The sequence below is a fragment of the Pithys albifrons genome, chromosome 24 (genome assembly GCF_047495875.1).
Source record: "Pithys albifrons albifrons isolate INPA30051 chromosome 24, PitAlb_v1, whole genome shotgun sequence".
In the NCBI taxonomy this organism is placed as follows: Eukaryota; Metazoa; Chordata; class Aves; order Passeriformes; family Thamnophilidae; genus Pithys; species Pithys albifrons.
The window spans coordinates 3,582,760-3,595,642 of NC_092481.1; the positions used below are offsets into that span (position 1 = coordinate 3,582,760).

Here is a 12,883-nt window from a genome sequence, read left to right on the forward strand (position 1 = left end):
CTGCCCAAGTTTCCCCACTGAGGTTCAGAAAAGTGGGTTCCTATCCCACACTAGGGTTGGAAAGGCACAATCCAGGGTTGGAAAGACACAAATCCAGGAATTGTGTGGTCCAGCCTGAATGTCCACCAGCATCCCAAGGCCATGGGGATGCTTGGATCCCATCCCAAGAAATCAGAGTGGCAGGGGCTGGATGAGTGGGGAGGTGAGGGAGGGGATGCTGGTGGGATATTTACACCAGGGGGATGGAGGCAGGGAGGGATCTGTGGGGCTTCTTCTCCGAATGAAGAAAATAACAATTTGGGCAGGTTTGAAAAGCGCCGAAACCACGACAGGAAACCCAAATTGTACAAATGCAGATGTGAGTGGAAAAAGCTCTTGAGCTGGTGGCTCCGGCTTTCACCTCTGCTAAAAATAAACCTGCCTAATTAGGGGCTGATGGGGGCCAAGATAAAACACCCCCCCCCCCCAAGTTTTTCCATGGGGTTTGTTCCGTGTGATGCAGAGGGATGTGGGTTTCTGGGGCTAGTGGGGATTAATGGCTGGGTCAGAACCTTGTGTTGGGTTTTGGGGAGGATCTGGGGGGTTTTAAGGTTTTTTTTGGGGGGGCTGTCAGGTTTGCTGGGGTGGGGGGTTGCTGGGGTTGGTGTGATTTGGGGCTGGGCAGTGCAGGGTGGGGGCTGTGATGAGTTGTAACGGTCCCTGGGTGTAACAGGCAGCCTGGCAAAGCCACATCCTGCAGCGTGGCACGACCTGGGGGGAGGAATTTGGGGGGCTGAGAAAAGGAGGGATTTAGAGGGGGAACAGCAAAACCCCTCCTGGGACCTGCACATCCCCACAAAACCCGGGCTGGGCTCCTCTTCCCCAGAGAGCTTCCCCTCTCCAGGCTGGATCCCCTGAGTGTGGAGGGGGCTGTGGTGAGGGCGGTGCCAGGTTTGGGTGCCTGTTGTCCCCCCCCTGCCGCACCCTGGCCCCGGGAGGATATCGTGGGAGGCAGGAGGTGCCTCAGTTGTCACCCCAGCGCTGGCAGCGGGGCCCGGGCTGCTCTGAGTCACCCCAGTGTCCCCACACCTGCAGCGGCCGCGGGGGGAGGGAGAAGGGATGCTCACACCTGCAGCCTTCACACCCCGCAGCCCCATCCTCCTCCTCCTCCTCCTCCTTTTGTAGGGGGAATGATGGATGCCATTTGGGGATGGAGGAAACAAAAGCGTGGAGGGAGAAGGGGCGGGGCTGAGCACCAAATTGGGGGCGCATCCACAGGGGTGGCACAGCACCTGCTGGGGGCACCCACATGTGCCCATGGACCCCCCCCGGGGTAGGAGGGTCACCCTTAGTCCCCTTGAGGTGACATTGGGATGTGATGCCCCATCACCCCAAAACACTGGGGATGCCCCAAAGTGGAGGGCAGAATAAGACTCCCCAGGGGTGCAGATGGGACAGGAGGGGGCTGCTGTGGTGCCAGGCCTGGGGAGGGGAAGTGGGGGCTCTGGCCGGCCTTGGGGGGAGGTCGTGAGAACGGCCGGGGCCGGGGGGGCAGCGCAGGAAGCGCCGGGGGGCGGCCGCTCCCGGCTCCCCCAGATGTGCCCGTGAGATAGGACGGCAGGAAGCAGCTGCGGGGAATCCCGGCGCTGGGAACAGCGGCTGCCGCCCGCCCGACGCCCCCCGGGCCTGCCGGACCCCCGGCCCCGCTGCCTTCTCCCCACCCCCACCCCGCCCCCGGTACCGCCCGGGGATGCTCCGAGTGTTCCGGCCCTGCGGGGAGATGGGGGTGCCCAGGGTTTGCCCTGGAGAAGCAGCTCTGATTCCTCCTGGGAATTCTCTGATTCCTCCACTGGCTCTGACAGTGCTGAGGGGGATGGAGATGGATTCGTGGCTCTGCTCCCAGCTGGGCTTTGGATGGGAGGAGGTGTGGGGAAACTGAGGCACAGGCGGTGGCTGAGCAGCCCGGTCATGGTTTAAAGTCATGGATCCCCCCCCCAGAGGGCTGGGAATGCTCCTCTCCCTCCCCTGGGTGCTCTGGGACAAGGCAATGCCTCCCTGTGTTCACTCTGGGCCCTGATGACAACCAGCGCTGCCTCCAGGCACCGTTGGGATGGGTCACACTGTCCCTGCCCCGGGCATGGGGCCGGGGGGGGGGCCCTGGGACTAATCCCCTGCACAAACAGCCACACATTCCCCAGGGCAGGATCCGGTCTCCTGGTGACAGGGCTCGGGGGAGGGGGGGCTCGCTGCCCCTTTTTGGGTGCCCATTCCCAGCAGTGCCTCTCCTGGGTGTCCCCCAATCTTCCCCCCATTTCTCTGGGTATCAGCCCCTTTTCCAGCCCATTCCAGAGCCTGTCTGGCTCTGGTGGCAGGTCCCTGTGGTGGGTGAGGGGTAAACTGAGGCACAGAGCAGGCAGGTGCCTGGGCTGGGCTCCTTCCATCAGCTGCAGACCCTGATGTCCATCCAAGTCTGCCAGCTCCAGTCCATAACCCCCATTTATCCCCAAACAACCCAAATCTGAGACATCACAGATCAGGACAGGGGTGGCACTGCGGCCACAGGGACCCCAGGGAGGGTTTGCCAAACCACGTTGGGGTTTTTGGCACTTTCTCTGTGTGACCAATGGCCAGAGCAGGACCACAATGTCCATCCCTGCCCATCCCAGACTCGGCCCATCTGGGAACACTCAGCCCTGGCATGAATTGGGGTGTCAGGAGAGCTGGCACCTGGGTAGGAGCTGGATCACCAAATGTCACCGTGTGGTACAGCCCAGCTGGCCCTGGGCTGCTTCCCCCAGCTGGACACAGCCCTGGGGAAGGTGAGAAGGGGATACCAGAGCCCATTTAAGGAGCTGGAGTCCCTTCTCCTTGAGCATCCATCTGGATTTCTTCTCCAGCACCAGAACTCCCTGGGATCAATGCCATGCCATGCCATGCCACGTGGGTGCCCAGGCTGGATTTGGCTTGAAGCATCTCCAAAGATCAGTGAATAAAAATCATCTCTGAGCTCTTGCTCCCACATTGTGCTGAGCTACTGCACAGCCAGCCAGGATCCCCCAGTTTCCCTGGCTCCTGAAGGATCCTGAGGGTCTCTGAAGATCCCAAGGAGATGGGATTTATACCCCAGCCCCATCGGAAAGCGAATCCAGATGACCCCTGGGGAAGAGCCCTTCCCTTTGTAGCTGCCTTGGGCGCTCTGCCACGTCTCTGTTCCTCCCCTCTCCCGTCCAAATCCCTTCCCCGCAGCCAGCACTTCCAGGCAGCCTCCAGCTTCCAAAACACAAGAAATTCCCCCCCAAAACGCCGGTGTTGTCCCTCTGGGACAGCGGGACCCCCACGCTCGCCCTCCCTGCCCCGCAGCAGCCGGACTGAATCCGGCCCTTTCCACTCCACGTTCCATCGCTCACATCCTGCCACCTGTACCGACTTATTTCAGGAAAAAAATAAATATATCAAACCAAACTCAAGCTCAAGGGGGGCATCTTTTCTTTTTTTGGGGGTGCAGCTGCTTTTGAACCCCCCTCCAAGCCGCAGGGACCTCCACAGGTATTTGCAGCACTGGCAAATCCCATGGGATTAACGACCCGTTCCAGGGAAAGGGGGAAAGGTTGCAAGAAGCTGTTGGGGGGGGACACGGTCATCCCCCCGGGGGACTTGGGGAGGCTTTATATCGTTTCGGGGGGCTCGCCGAGGTGGATAATCCCGGCTCCCGCTTCTTCTCCTCCTCCTTTTAGCTTTTCTTTTAATAAAACACCCGGTGTGGGCCCTTTTCACCATGAAATCATCGCGCTCCGGAGCATTCCCGCTCCCTTCCTCCCCCCTTTTCCCTGCTCCACGCCAAGAAATCCGCTCCCCCCGCCAGGACACCCCAACCCCGGCTCTGATGGTGTGACAGCACCCTAAAAACGATCCACCCCCCCAAAAAAAAAGAAAACAAACCAAAGCGCTGCGCACCCGGAGGGAGGGGAGCAACACAAAGTCGGGGGGGATCCCATAGAAACATCCCAGCGCTCCCAGCCCTTTGCGCACTTGGGGTACCCCAGGAGTGGACTGAATCCCCCCGGAATTTGGCCGTGGCGGTGGTTCGGGGGGTTGTTGCGGGAGGGGGTGCGGGAAGAGGCGGGGGGGAGGTTGCCTTGGCCACGCATCCCTGTGTGAATGCATGACGTGCGCAGGGCTGGCGCCAGGCTGTCTGGGGCCGGGAGTTAGATCAACACAGCTGGAGGGCCCGGGCCACAGCTGGGCAAAGGCAGCGGGTCCCGCCGCCCAGGCAGGGCCTGTGGGAACGGCCGCCAACAAAACCCCCCTGCAAACAAAAGCTCCCCCCGCCCCCCCAGCCTTTGAGCCCCCCCACCCCTTGGGAAATAATGGGGGGGGGGGTATGGGAATTTGCACGCTTGTGTTTTTTTGGGGGGGTGTTTACGACTTGTTAAAAAGAGTTTTGAAATGTTTTGTTAACATTTTTAAAATTTTTGTTAATTTCGTTGACTTTTACGTGTCTTGATTTCTCTTCATTTTTAAATTTTTTTAAAGGCTCATTTTGGTTTGCTTTTATTTTTAGGGGGCTCTGGGTTGTTGGCTCTTGCTTCCAAACAGGTTAATGAGGGTAATTATGCCTCTTCCCAAGCTGCCACCCTTCACACGGAGGCGATTTCCCAGGAAATTCTTAACGAGGTAGGGCGGGAGGGGGAGTTGAAGGGGGGGGAGAAATAAAAGACACAAAAATAATCCAACCCCCAAAAGTGCTGGATGCTCCTTCGAAGGGTTTTTTTGAGGGGCTGTTGAGCGACTCCTGATTGAAGGCCCCCAACCTGTGGCCCCCAGACCCCTTTTGGGGGTCGAGGGGGGTGAAAAAAAAGGGAAATGAACGCCACCGCCACCAAACTGGGATTTGGGCAGGTCTGGAATAAATTGCTGCTGTGGGCAGGAGTAATTTGGTCCAGGTGCCTCTGCCCCCCAACCCACTGCACCCCTCATTAGCTGGGACCCCCAGGCTGAGCGGGGTCTTGGGGTGCCCCCCACCCTCCTCAGTAACATCCCCTTCTTGCACTTCCATAACCAAACCCTCATAAACACCCCCCGTAACTACATCCCGTGGAAATCAATATTTGAGGAGGGGGGAGTTGCCCCTTGGGCTCATTAAGGAGTCACAATCTGGGTGTTGGGGACTGTCACCCCCCGGGACCCCTCCATGTGCCACCCGCTGCGTTGACACCCGTGGGGACCCCACATCGCTCCAGCTTTGGGCTTTTTTCTATGGATATTCTCGGATTCTCGAAGTTTTGAGGCAGTGGTGTTTCAGGAGGGGGGTTTCCTTCATCCCCCCCTCATCACTTCTACTGGAATAACCCCCTTGCCCATAAATCTCCTCTTTCCCCCCTCCAAAATAAAAAAACCCTCCAGGCCTCTCGCAGGCGCTGACCTAAATCTGGTTTCTCCATCGTAACCTCAGTTTTACCGCAATTAATTTTTTTCTGCTGGTCACAAGATAATTCCTGACGCCAGAAAGTCTGGAGGTCAGATGAGAAGCGGATTGAGGAACAGGGCGGCACTAATTTCCTTAAAACTGGGAGGTTGGAGGGGGGGGAACCCCCATCGTCCTGCCTGAAAATGGGGGGGATTCACTGGGATGGGGATGGGGCAGTTGGGGGGTCTGGCTGTGGGGTGTCCAAGGGGTTTAGGGGGGAATCCCCCCGCGAAGGGGGTGGGTTTGGGGGTCTGGCTATGGGGTGGGAGACCTGCGTGGTCGTGTCACCCCCAGTGGGGCCACCCCGGCCACCAAAGGTCCATTTTGGGGGGCGGCGGGGGGGTCCTAGAGGGGGTTTAAGGCTTCAATGAGATGCAGGGACGGTCTTCGAGACCTCATTAACATTCGGGGGCGGGGTTTGGGGCTTAGTTTACATTAAAAGGGGTTGTTCTATTGCTATTTTACATTAAAGGAGGTGGGATCCGAGCGAATTTGCGTGCAGGGGGCACGGCCAGCCGGGGCTGTCTATATAAAGCGCAGCGCGGAGTTGACGCCTCTCCACTCCGCCAGTGAGGTTTGAAGGTTTCGGATTCAAGGGGTAACACAGTCCAGGCTCTCAGAGCTCTCCAAGCTTTGGTGGTCCCGCTGTTCGGAGGTCCCAGCAGAGCCTCAGCCGCCGTGAGAGCCCCCAGACGTCCCCCGTGCCGCGCCCCCAGCCCAGCTCCGAGCCCACCATGAAAGCCATCAGCCCGGTGCGCTCCGTCCGCAGCTGCTACGAGGCCGTTTGCTGCCTGTCGGAGCAGAGTTTTGCCATCGCCCGGGGCAGCCACAACAAGAGCCCGGCCTTGGAAGAGCCCATGAACTTGCTCTACGATATGAACGACTGCTATTCCAAATTGCGGGAGCTGGTGCCGGGTATCCCGCAAGGCACCAAAGTGAGCCAGGTGGAGATCCTGCAGCACGTCATTGACTACATCTTCGATCTGCAGATCGTGCTGGAGGAGGGGGCCAAGGGCCGCGACCCCTCCTCCGAGGCCACCTTGTTCTCTCTTAAGGTAAGGGTTGGTTTGGGCGCCGGGAGGTGGAAATGTCCGACTGGGGAGGGGCAATATGTGGAAGTGGGGGATACGTGTTGGGATGGGGGTGATGCGGGGTCTCGGGTGTGTTCAGGGGGGTCCTGGCGCGGTGGGGAAGGGGGAGGAATGGGGACCACCCGCCGCCGGGGTGACGCTAAGCCGTGTCCCCTCTCTCCGCAGGCGGCCGAACTCGCCTCTGAACTCTGCTCCAAAGACGAGAGAAGTTTGTGTCACTAACGGCTCCTCCATCAGGTGAGTGTCCTCACCAACCCCCCACAGCCATGTGCACCCCAGTCCTTCCCATACAGCCCACCACAATCGCGTCCCGACCCCCCCTGGACCTCCCACAGCACCAGCATGCCCAGGGTACCGATGCCAGCCCCACCAACGCGATGCCATCTCCCCCCTCCACAGTTCCCTGTGCTTCTCAGTCTCCCACCACCCGCACCCCAGTTCACTCTGCCAACACACCCTCCAGGATGCCCACAGGCCTGACAGGGACCCCCAGCCCCCGTCCCCAACCAGCGCCCACGCACCCCCAGCATGCCCAGGGGACCCACACCCGTCCCGAGCAGCGCCCTCCCCCTCCTCCCACCCCCTCTTCCCAAATCCCCATCCCTCAACCCGCTTATCACCACACTAATTATCTCTATTATTTTTCTCCTCCCTCCCCCTCTCTTCTCTCCCCTCCCGGTGCCAATTAGCAAACAGGCAGCGAGTGTCGGTTCCTGGTTCGTTATCAGCCGGAGGTAAATAGCAGCTTCCTCCGTGGCGCCGGGCTGTCTGCGACCTACCGGCCCCGGCATCGCCTCCCCCGGGCCCGGGCACCGCGGGCGGGGAGCGGCTGGTCCCGACCCCCCCAGCGCTCCACCGCCAGCATCCCACCCCCTGGAGCTCAGCATCCCATCCCGGCTTCGGACCCGAACTTTATTCAAGATATTTTTAATGATAGACTTGATGGTGATGATGATGATGATGAAGAGGAGGTTGTCTGTATATTTTTGGATTATAGCAGCGAGTCCTTTTTTATAAAGGTGTTTAATGGGATGGGGAGGGCGGGATTGAGGGGGGTTTTGGGGAGGGGGACACACACACATCCTCGAGTATGAACCAAACTCTCTGGGGCCGTGGCCTCGTGTATTGTGGAGCTCTATACTAGAGTATAACTTTTTGTACCTTTTGTGCAGGAAGGTGAATTTCTGCGAACATGCCTTGTACTTGCTTTATAAACTTTTTATAAAAGTTACCATTTTTACATAATAAAATACCGTTTTGACTGTTACTTTGTCTCATCCCTGGGTGGAAAAACAGCCCCCTGCGGTTGGGAGCCCCCCGAACTCTGGGAAGTTCTAGGGTTACTGTAGGAATCTCTGTAATTGTGTAACAGCTTTGAAATGTCAGCTCAGGTATGGGAGGAATTAACCCTGGGCTGCCGGCTCCGGGCCGAGGTGGCTGCCAGCTATTTTGGGTGCTGTTCTGCTTATCTGATATGGAAGAAGTGAAGACGCTGCTGAGCCCCGGGGACCATCTGGAGGTGTACCTGGAGCCCTGGGAGAGGGGGAAAGGTGCTTTTTTCACTTTCTGCCTTGCAAAAAACAGCCTGGTTGGTACCCTGGGGCTGGATTTGAGCTGCTTTGGGGCTGGAAGGGGCGATGCTGCTCCCGCAGGATACACCCCCCAGGGGAAGGGGAGTTTCTGGGCTGCCTGTGCTTCCCTGGGTGGTACCCAGAGCACACCCCCTGCCCGGCTTGATCCCCCTCCCGGGGTCAGCACTCCAGGGAAGGGGTGTTGGGAGCAGAAATGCCTTTCCTTCCCCTTGGGTAATGCTGCGGTTTCCCTTTGGCCCGGGAGCAGATGTGACCCCCGGCCGGCTCAGCTGCGGAGCCGGTTCCTGCTCCCTGGGGAAGGTGCTGGCCTGCCTGGGATGAAGTTAAATTAACTTCACCCCCACCTGTAGCACCATCATCTTCATCCATCCTCTGTGCCAGGCGCTGGATTTGCTGCCTTGGGCTCAGCCAGGCACAATGTGGGTGCTGCTTTATGGCATTGGGGTGTCCTGGGGTGCTGCAGCATCCAGAGGAGCTGGGAAGAGGAGGAGGAGGAAGGGTCTGGGGGTTCAGGGTGAGCCTCCATCCCCATGGCAGCCAACATGAGCTCAGGGTACAGCTGGCACCCACCAACCCCCCTCCCCCTTGTCCATGGGCATTTCCACAGGGAAAAGCAGCATGTGGAGCTTCCAAAAAGCACCAGCTGGTCCAACGGGATCACCAACCCCTGGGAACATTCCTCTCTCCTCCCAGCTTGATGTCCCCAGGCTCCCCGAGGGCAGGGCACCCTCAGGCACCCACGGGTGGGGTGGGATGGGGTGTCTGGGTGCTGTGGGAGGCAGGTGAGGGTGTCCATCCGGAAACCTCCACGTCTGGGAATGGAGCTGCTGTTGTGCTGAGGCTAAAAATAGGCTTTTGCCATCTCCACTGGCTCTTGGCTCCAGAGGGAAAGCCAAGGGGTGGGTTAGGGGTGAGTGTCCCCACGCTCACCCCGGTGTCGTGGTCCTCCAGCTGCACCAGGGTTGATGTGCCAAAGGGATTTAAGTGGGATGGGTGGGAAAAGCACCCTGGGAAAGAGCCAGGGAACAGGGATAGGTCTCGGTAGCTGCAAAGTGGGGCTTCCTGCAGTCTGAGCACCCCAGGTCCCAGTGGGTCCCCCAGTGGGGGGGGGGGGGGGGGGTGGTGACAGAGATCCTGGACCGGTGGGAGCATTAATGAGCCTGGTTTGAGGCTGGGGCTACTGGGAGAAGCAGGGCTGGGCACTGGTGGGGTGGGAGAAACCAGTTCTGCTGGGACTTTCTGGATGGAAAAGGCACAGGGGAGGCAGAGGGGGACTCCTGCCCCCGGGGAGTGGGGGTGGCCCTGCTCTCTGTCCCCTCCCGGGGGTCAGGGCAGGGGATTCCCTCAGCCAGGGCCAGGGGCTGTGGGGTTTGGCAGCGGGAGGGTTTGGCTCTGGTTCCCGGGAAGCGTCCCAGGGCTGTCACCTCCTCCCCCATTGTGGATGGATCCCGGCGCCTTGCCCGGAACAGCCACCCTGACATTCCCAGGCCCTGGGGATGGCCTGGAGCGGGGAACAAGCCTTGTCCAGCCCCACACTGGCTCCCTGGACTGGGCTGTGGCGTGATGCCAGTGCTTTCCTTGAAAAACCTGATTTAAAAAAAATAAATAGAGAAAATGGGGAAAAACACAACTAAAAATAACAGCCAGGGCTGGGATTTACCCCGTGGGGCAGATGCGATTTACCGTGGGGGACAGATGAGATTTACCTCGGGGGGTAGGTGGAATTTACCTCGGGTGTGTGTGTGTAATTTATCCCCTGGAGCAGATGGAATTTACCCCATGAGGCAGATTTATCTGGGCTGTGGTGGGATGTCGATGCTTTCCTGGAAAACTCTGATACAAAATAATTTAAAAACAAAGAAAAAGGGGAAAAAACACAACTAAAAATAACTGCCAGGACTGGGATTTACCTCGGGGGCAGATGGGGTTTACGCCGTGGGGCAGATGGGATTTAACTCACGGGCAGATTTACACAGGCTGTCATGGTATGCCGATGCTTTCCTGGAAAACCTTGATTAAAAAAAAAAAAAGAAAGAAAAGAGAAAAAAACACAACTAAAAATAACCATCGGGGTTGGGATTTACCTCGGGGGGCAGCTGGAACGGGAAAAATCCCCCTGGCTGAGCAAACCCGACTTTATCACCCCACCTCCACTGCAGGGGTGCAGGAAAGAGGATGAGGAGGGCAAAAACTAACCCCGGGGGTGGGTGAAGGCCGAGTGTGGCCCCGCCGCGGTGCCGGTGGCCCCTGGGCCGGCTCGCTCGCCTCTTGGCAAGCGCCGGAGTCTGATGCAATCGCAGCGCTGACGGAGGCGGCGGTTCCCACCTGTATTTGCCATTGTGTGCCCGGAGCTGTTTGCAGGTGTTTGCTGGCGCCGCGCTGTCTGAGCCGCACTTCCCTCCTCCTCCTCCGCCTCCTCCTCCTCCTCCTCCTCCTCCTCCCGCTGCTGCCCCGGCCAAGGCCTGGCCCCCCCGCCCGGCTCCCCGCCAGCCGCGCTCACACGGATGCGGCACACGCGTGACCTTGGCCGGGCGCGCTCACGAATGGGGTGGGGGGCGCGGGGAGGGGGGAGTGTGTGTGTGTGTGTGTGTGTGTGTGTGTGTGTCTGTGTGTGTGTGTCTGTGTGTGTGTCTGTGTGTGTGTGTGTGTGTCTGTGTGTGTGTGTGTCTGTGTGTGTGTGTCTGTGTGTGTGTGTGTGTCTGTGTGTGTGTGTCTGTGTGTCTGTGTGTGTGTCTGTGTGTGTGTGTGTGTCTGTGTGTGTGTGTGTGTGTGTGTGTGTGTCTGTGTGTGTGTGTGTCTGTGTGTGTGTGTCTGTGTGTGTGTCTGTGTGTCTGTGTGTGTGTCTGTGTGTGTGTCTGTGTGTGTGTGTGTGTGTATCTGTGTCTGTGTGTGTGTGTGTCTGTGTGTGTCTGTGTGTGTGTGTGTCTGTGTGTGTGTGTGTGTGTATCTGTGTCTGTGTCTGTGTGTGTGTGTCTGTGTGTGTGCATGATGTGCACTTGCATGGAACACGTGTCTGTGCACACTCACATGTGTGTGCATGTATGCACATGTGGCTGTGCATCTACACGTATGGCTACACTGACACGCATGTCTGCACACTCACATGTGTGCAGATATGCACTCGTGCCTATGTGAATTTACACATCCATAAATGCACTTACACACATGGATACAGACACTGACACACATGTCTGGGCACACTCACACATATGTACATATGCAGACAAGTCTATGTGCACTGACACACGTGGCTACACTGACACACATGTCTATGCACACTCACACACGTGTGCACACATGCATACACAGCTGAGTGAACTTACACACACCTGTGTACACGGACACACAATTGTGCACACTCAAATGCACGCACATTTACACACATGTCCGTGTGCATTTACACACACCTGTGTGCATTTACACATGTGCCTGCACTGACACACTCACACATGTGTATGTGTATGCAGACACGCCTATGTGCACTTACACACATGGACACGCACACCAACACACATGTCTGGGCACACTCACACATGTGTGCATGTATGCACATGTGCCTGTGTTTATTTCCCCCCACCTGCACTTACACACGTGGCTACGGACACGGATACATGTGCACACACACCCATGTGCACTTACACACATGCCTGTAGTGACACACATGCCTACAGACAGTGACACACACACCTGTACTCACTGACACGCCCTGATCCAGCCAACCTGGACAGCATCCACAATCACAGCATCCCAGATCCAACCACGAGCCCCCCCAATGCCTCAGCCCACACTCCAGGCACCAGGAGCTGCTCCCAGCCCTCTCTTTCAGGGGCACCCTGAAGCCCCTTCAGCTCCCCAGCTCCAATGCCTGTGTCAGGGGTTGGATCCTGGCCTGTCCCCGTGGGTGGGGGTGAGTGGGTGCCCCCATCCTGCCCGGCACAGGGTGTTCCCAACACCCTGCTTGCACCTCGCCCTGCTCCAGTTCCCACGCCAGCACTGAGTGGGGAAACTGAGGCATGCTCAGGATTTCCAGTGTGGGAAGGGTGTTCCCATCTCCCAGCTTTCCCACCACCCTTCCAGACTCCCCAGATTTCCTCTGGCACCCTTCACTCAAAGGTTCTGAATTGCCATGCCAGGAGGGCTCATCCTGCAAACCAAGCTGGAAGGGGATAGGGGGGCTCAGCACCCCTTTGGCAAGAGTTCCTGAGAGTGCTGTGGGATTCCAGGGGGCTATTCCTGCCCTCTCCCCATCCCTCTGCAGACCACCCGGTGTCTCGGCAGCCACCCTGCCTGTTCCTGCCAGCCCTCCCCTTCCATTTCCCACAGGTGACATGGGGGCTCTATCTGGGGGAACCGGGGGCTTCACTCTGTCACTTCGCTCTGTCTCTCTGTCCTTGTGCTCCGGTGTCCCTCCATCCCGTGTCCATCCGTCCCTGCATCCCTCCATCCCACGGTCGCTTATCGGCCCCGGGATGCGGGTACCGGGGGCACCCGGGCGGTCCGGCCCTGCAGCCGCGGCTCGCTGCTGCCGTCTCCAGGGCAGAGGAGGAAGTGTCCGGTTCACTGGGAAGGACCGGCACACCCTCGGATGCTCCTTTTGGGGAGAACTGAGATCTCCTTTGGTGTCCCCCTGGCAAGGACCGGGACCTTCCCTGGTGACCCCCGGGAAGGACCGGGACTTCTCCGGCGACTCTCCCCGGGAAGGAACGGGATCCACTCCAGTGCCTTCCCCAGGAAAAATTGGGATCTCCTTTGCT

General features: G+C 58.6%; 1 protein-coding gene across 1 annotated transcript; it reads left to right on the forward strand.

Moving 5' to 3' along the window:
- The first annotated feature begins 5,935 nt into the window (after positions 1-5,935).
- On the forward strand, positions 5,936-7,804 carry ID3 (inhibitor of DNA binding 3). Its single transcript, XM_071576675.1, has 3 exons — positions 5,936-6,501; positions 6,703-6,774; positions 7,227-7,804. Exons 1-2 carry the CDS (start codon positions 6,181-6,183, stop codon positions 6,757-6,759), a joined length of 378 nt encoding a protein of 125 aa, XP_071432776.1. The 5' UTR covers positions 5,936-6,180; the 3' UTR covers positions 6,760-6,774; positions 7,227-7,804.
- The last annotated feature ends 5,079 nt before the right edge of the window (positions 7,805-12,883 follow it).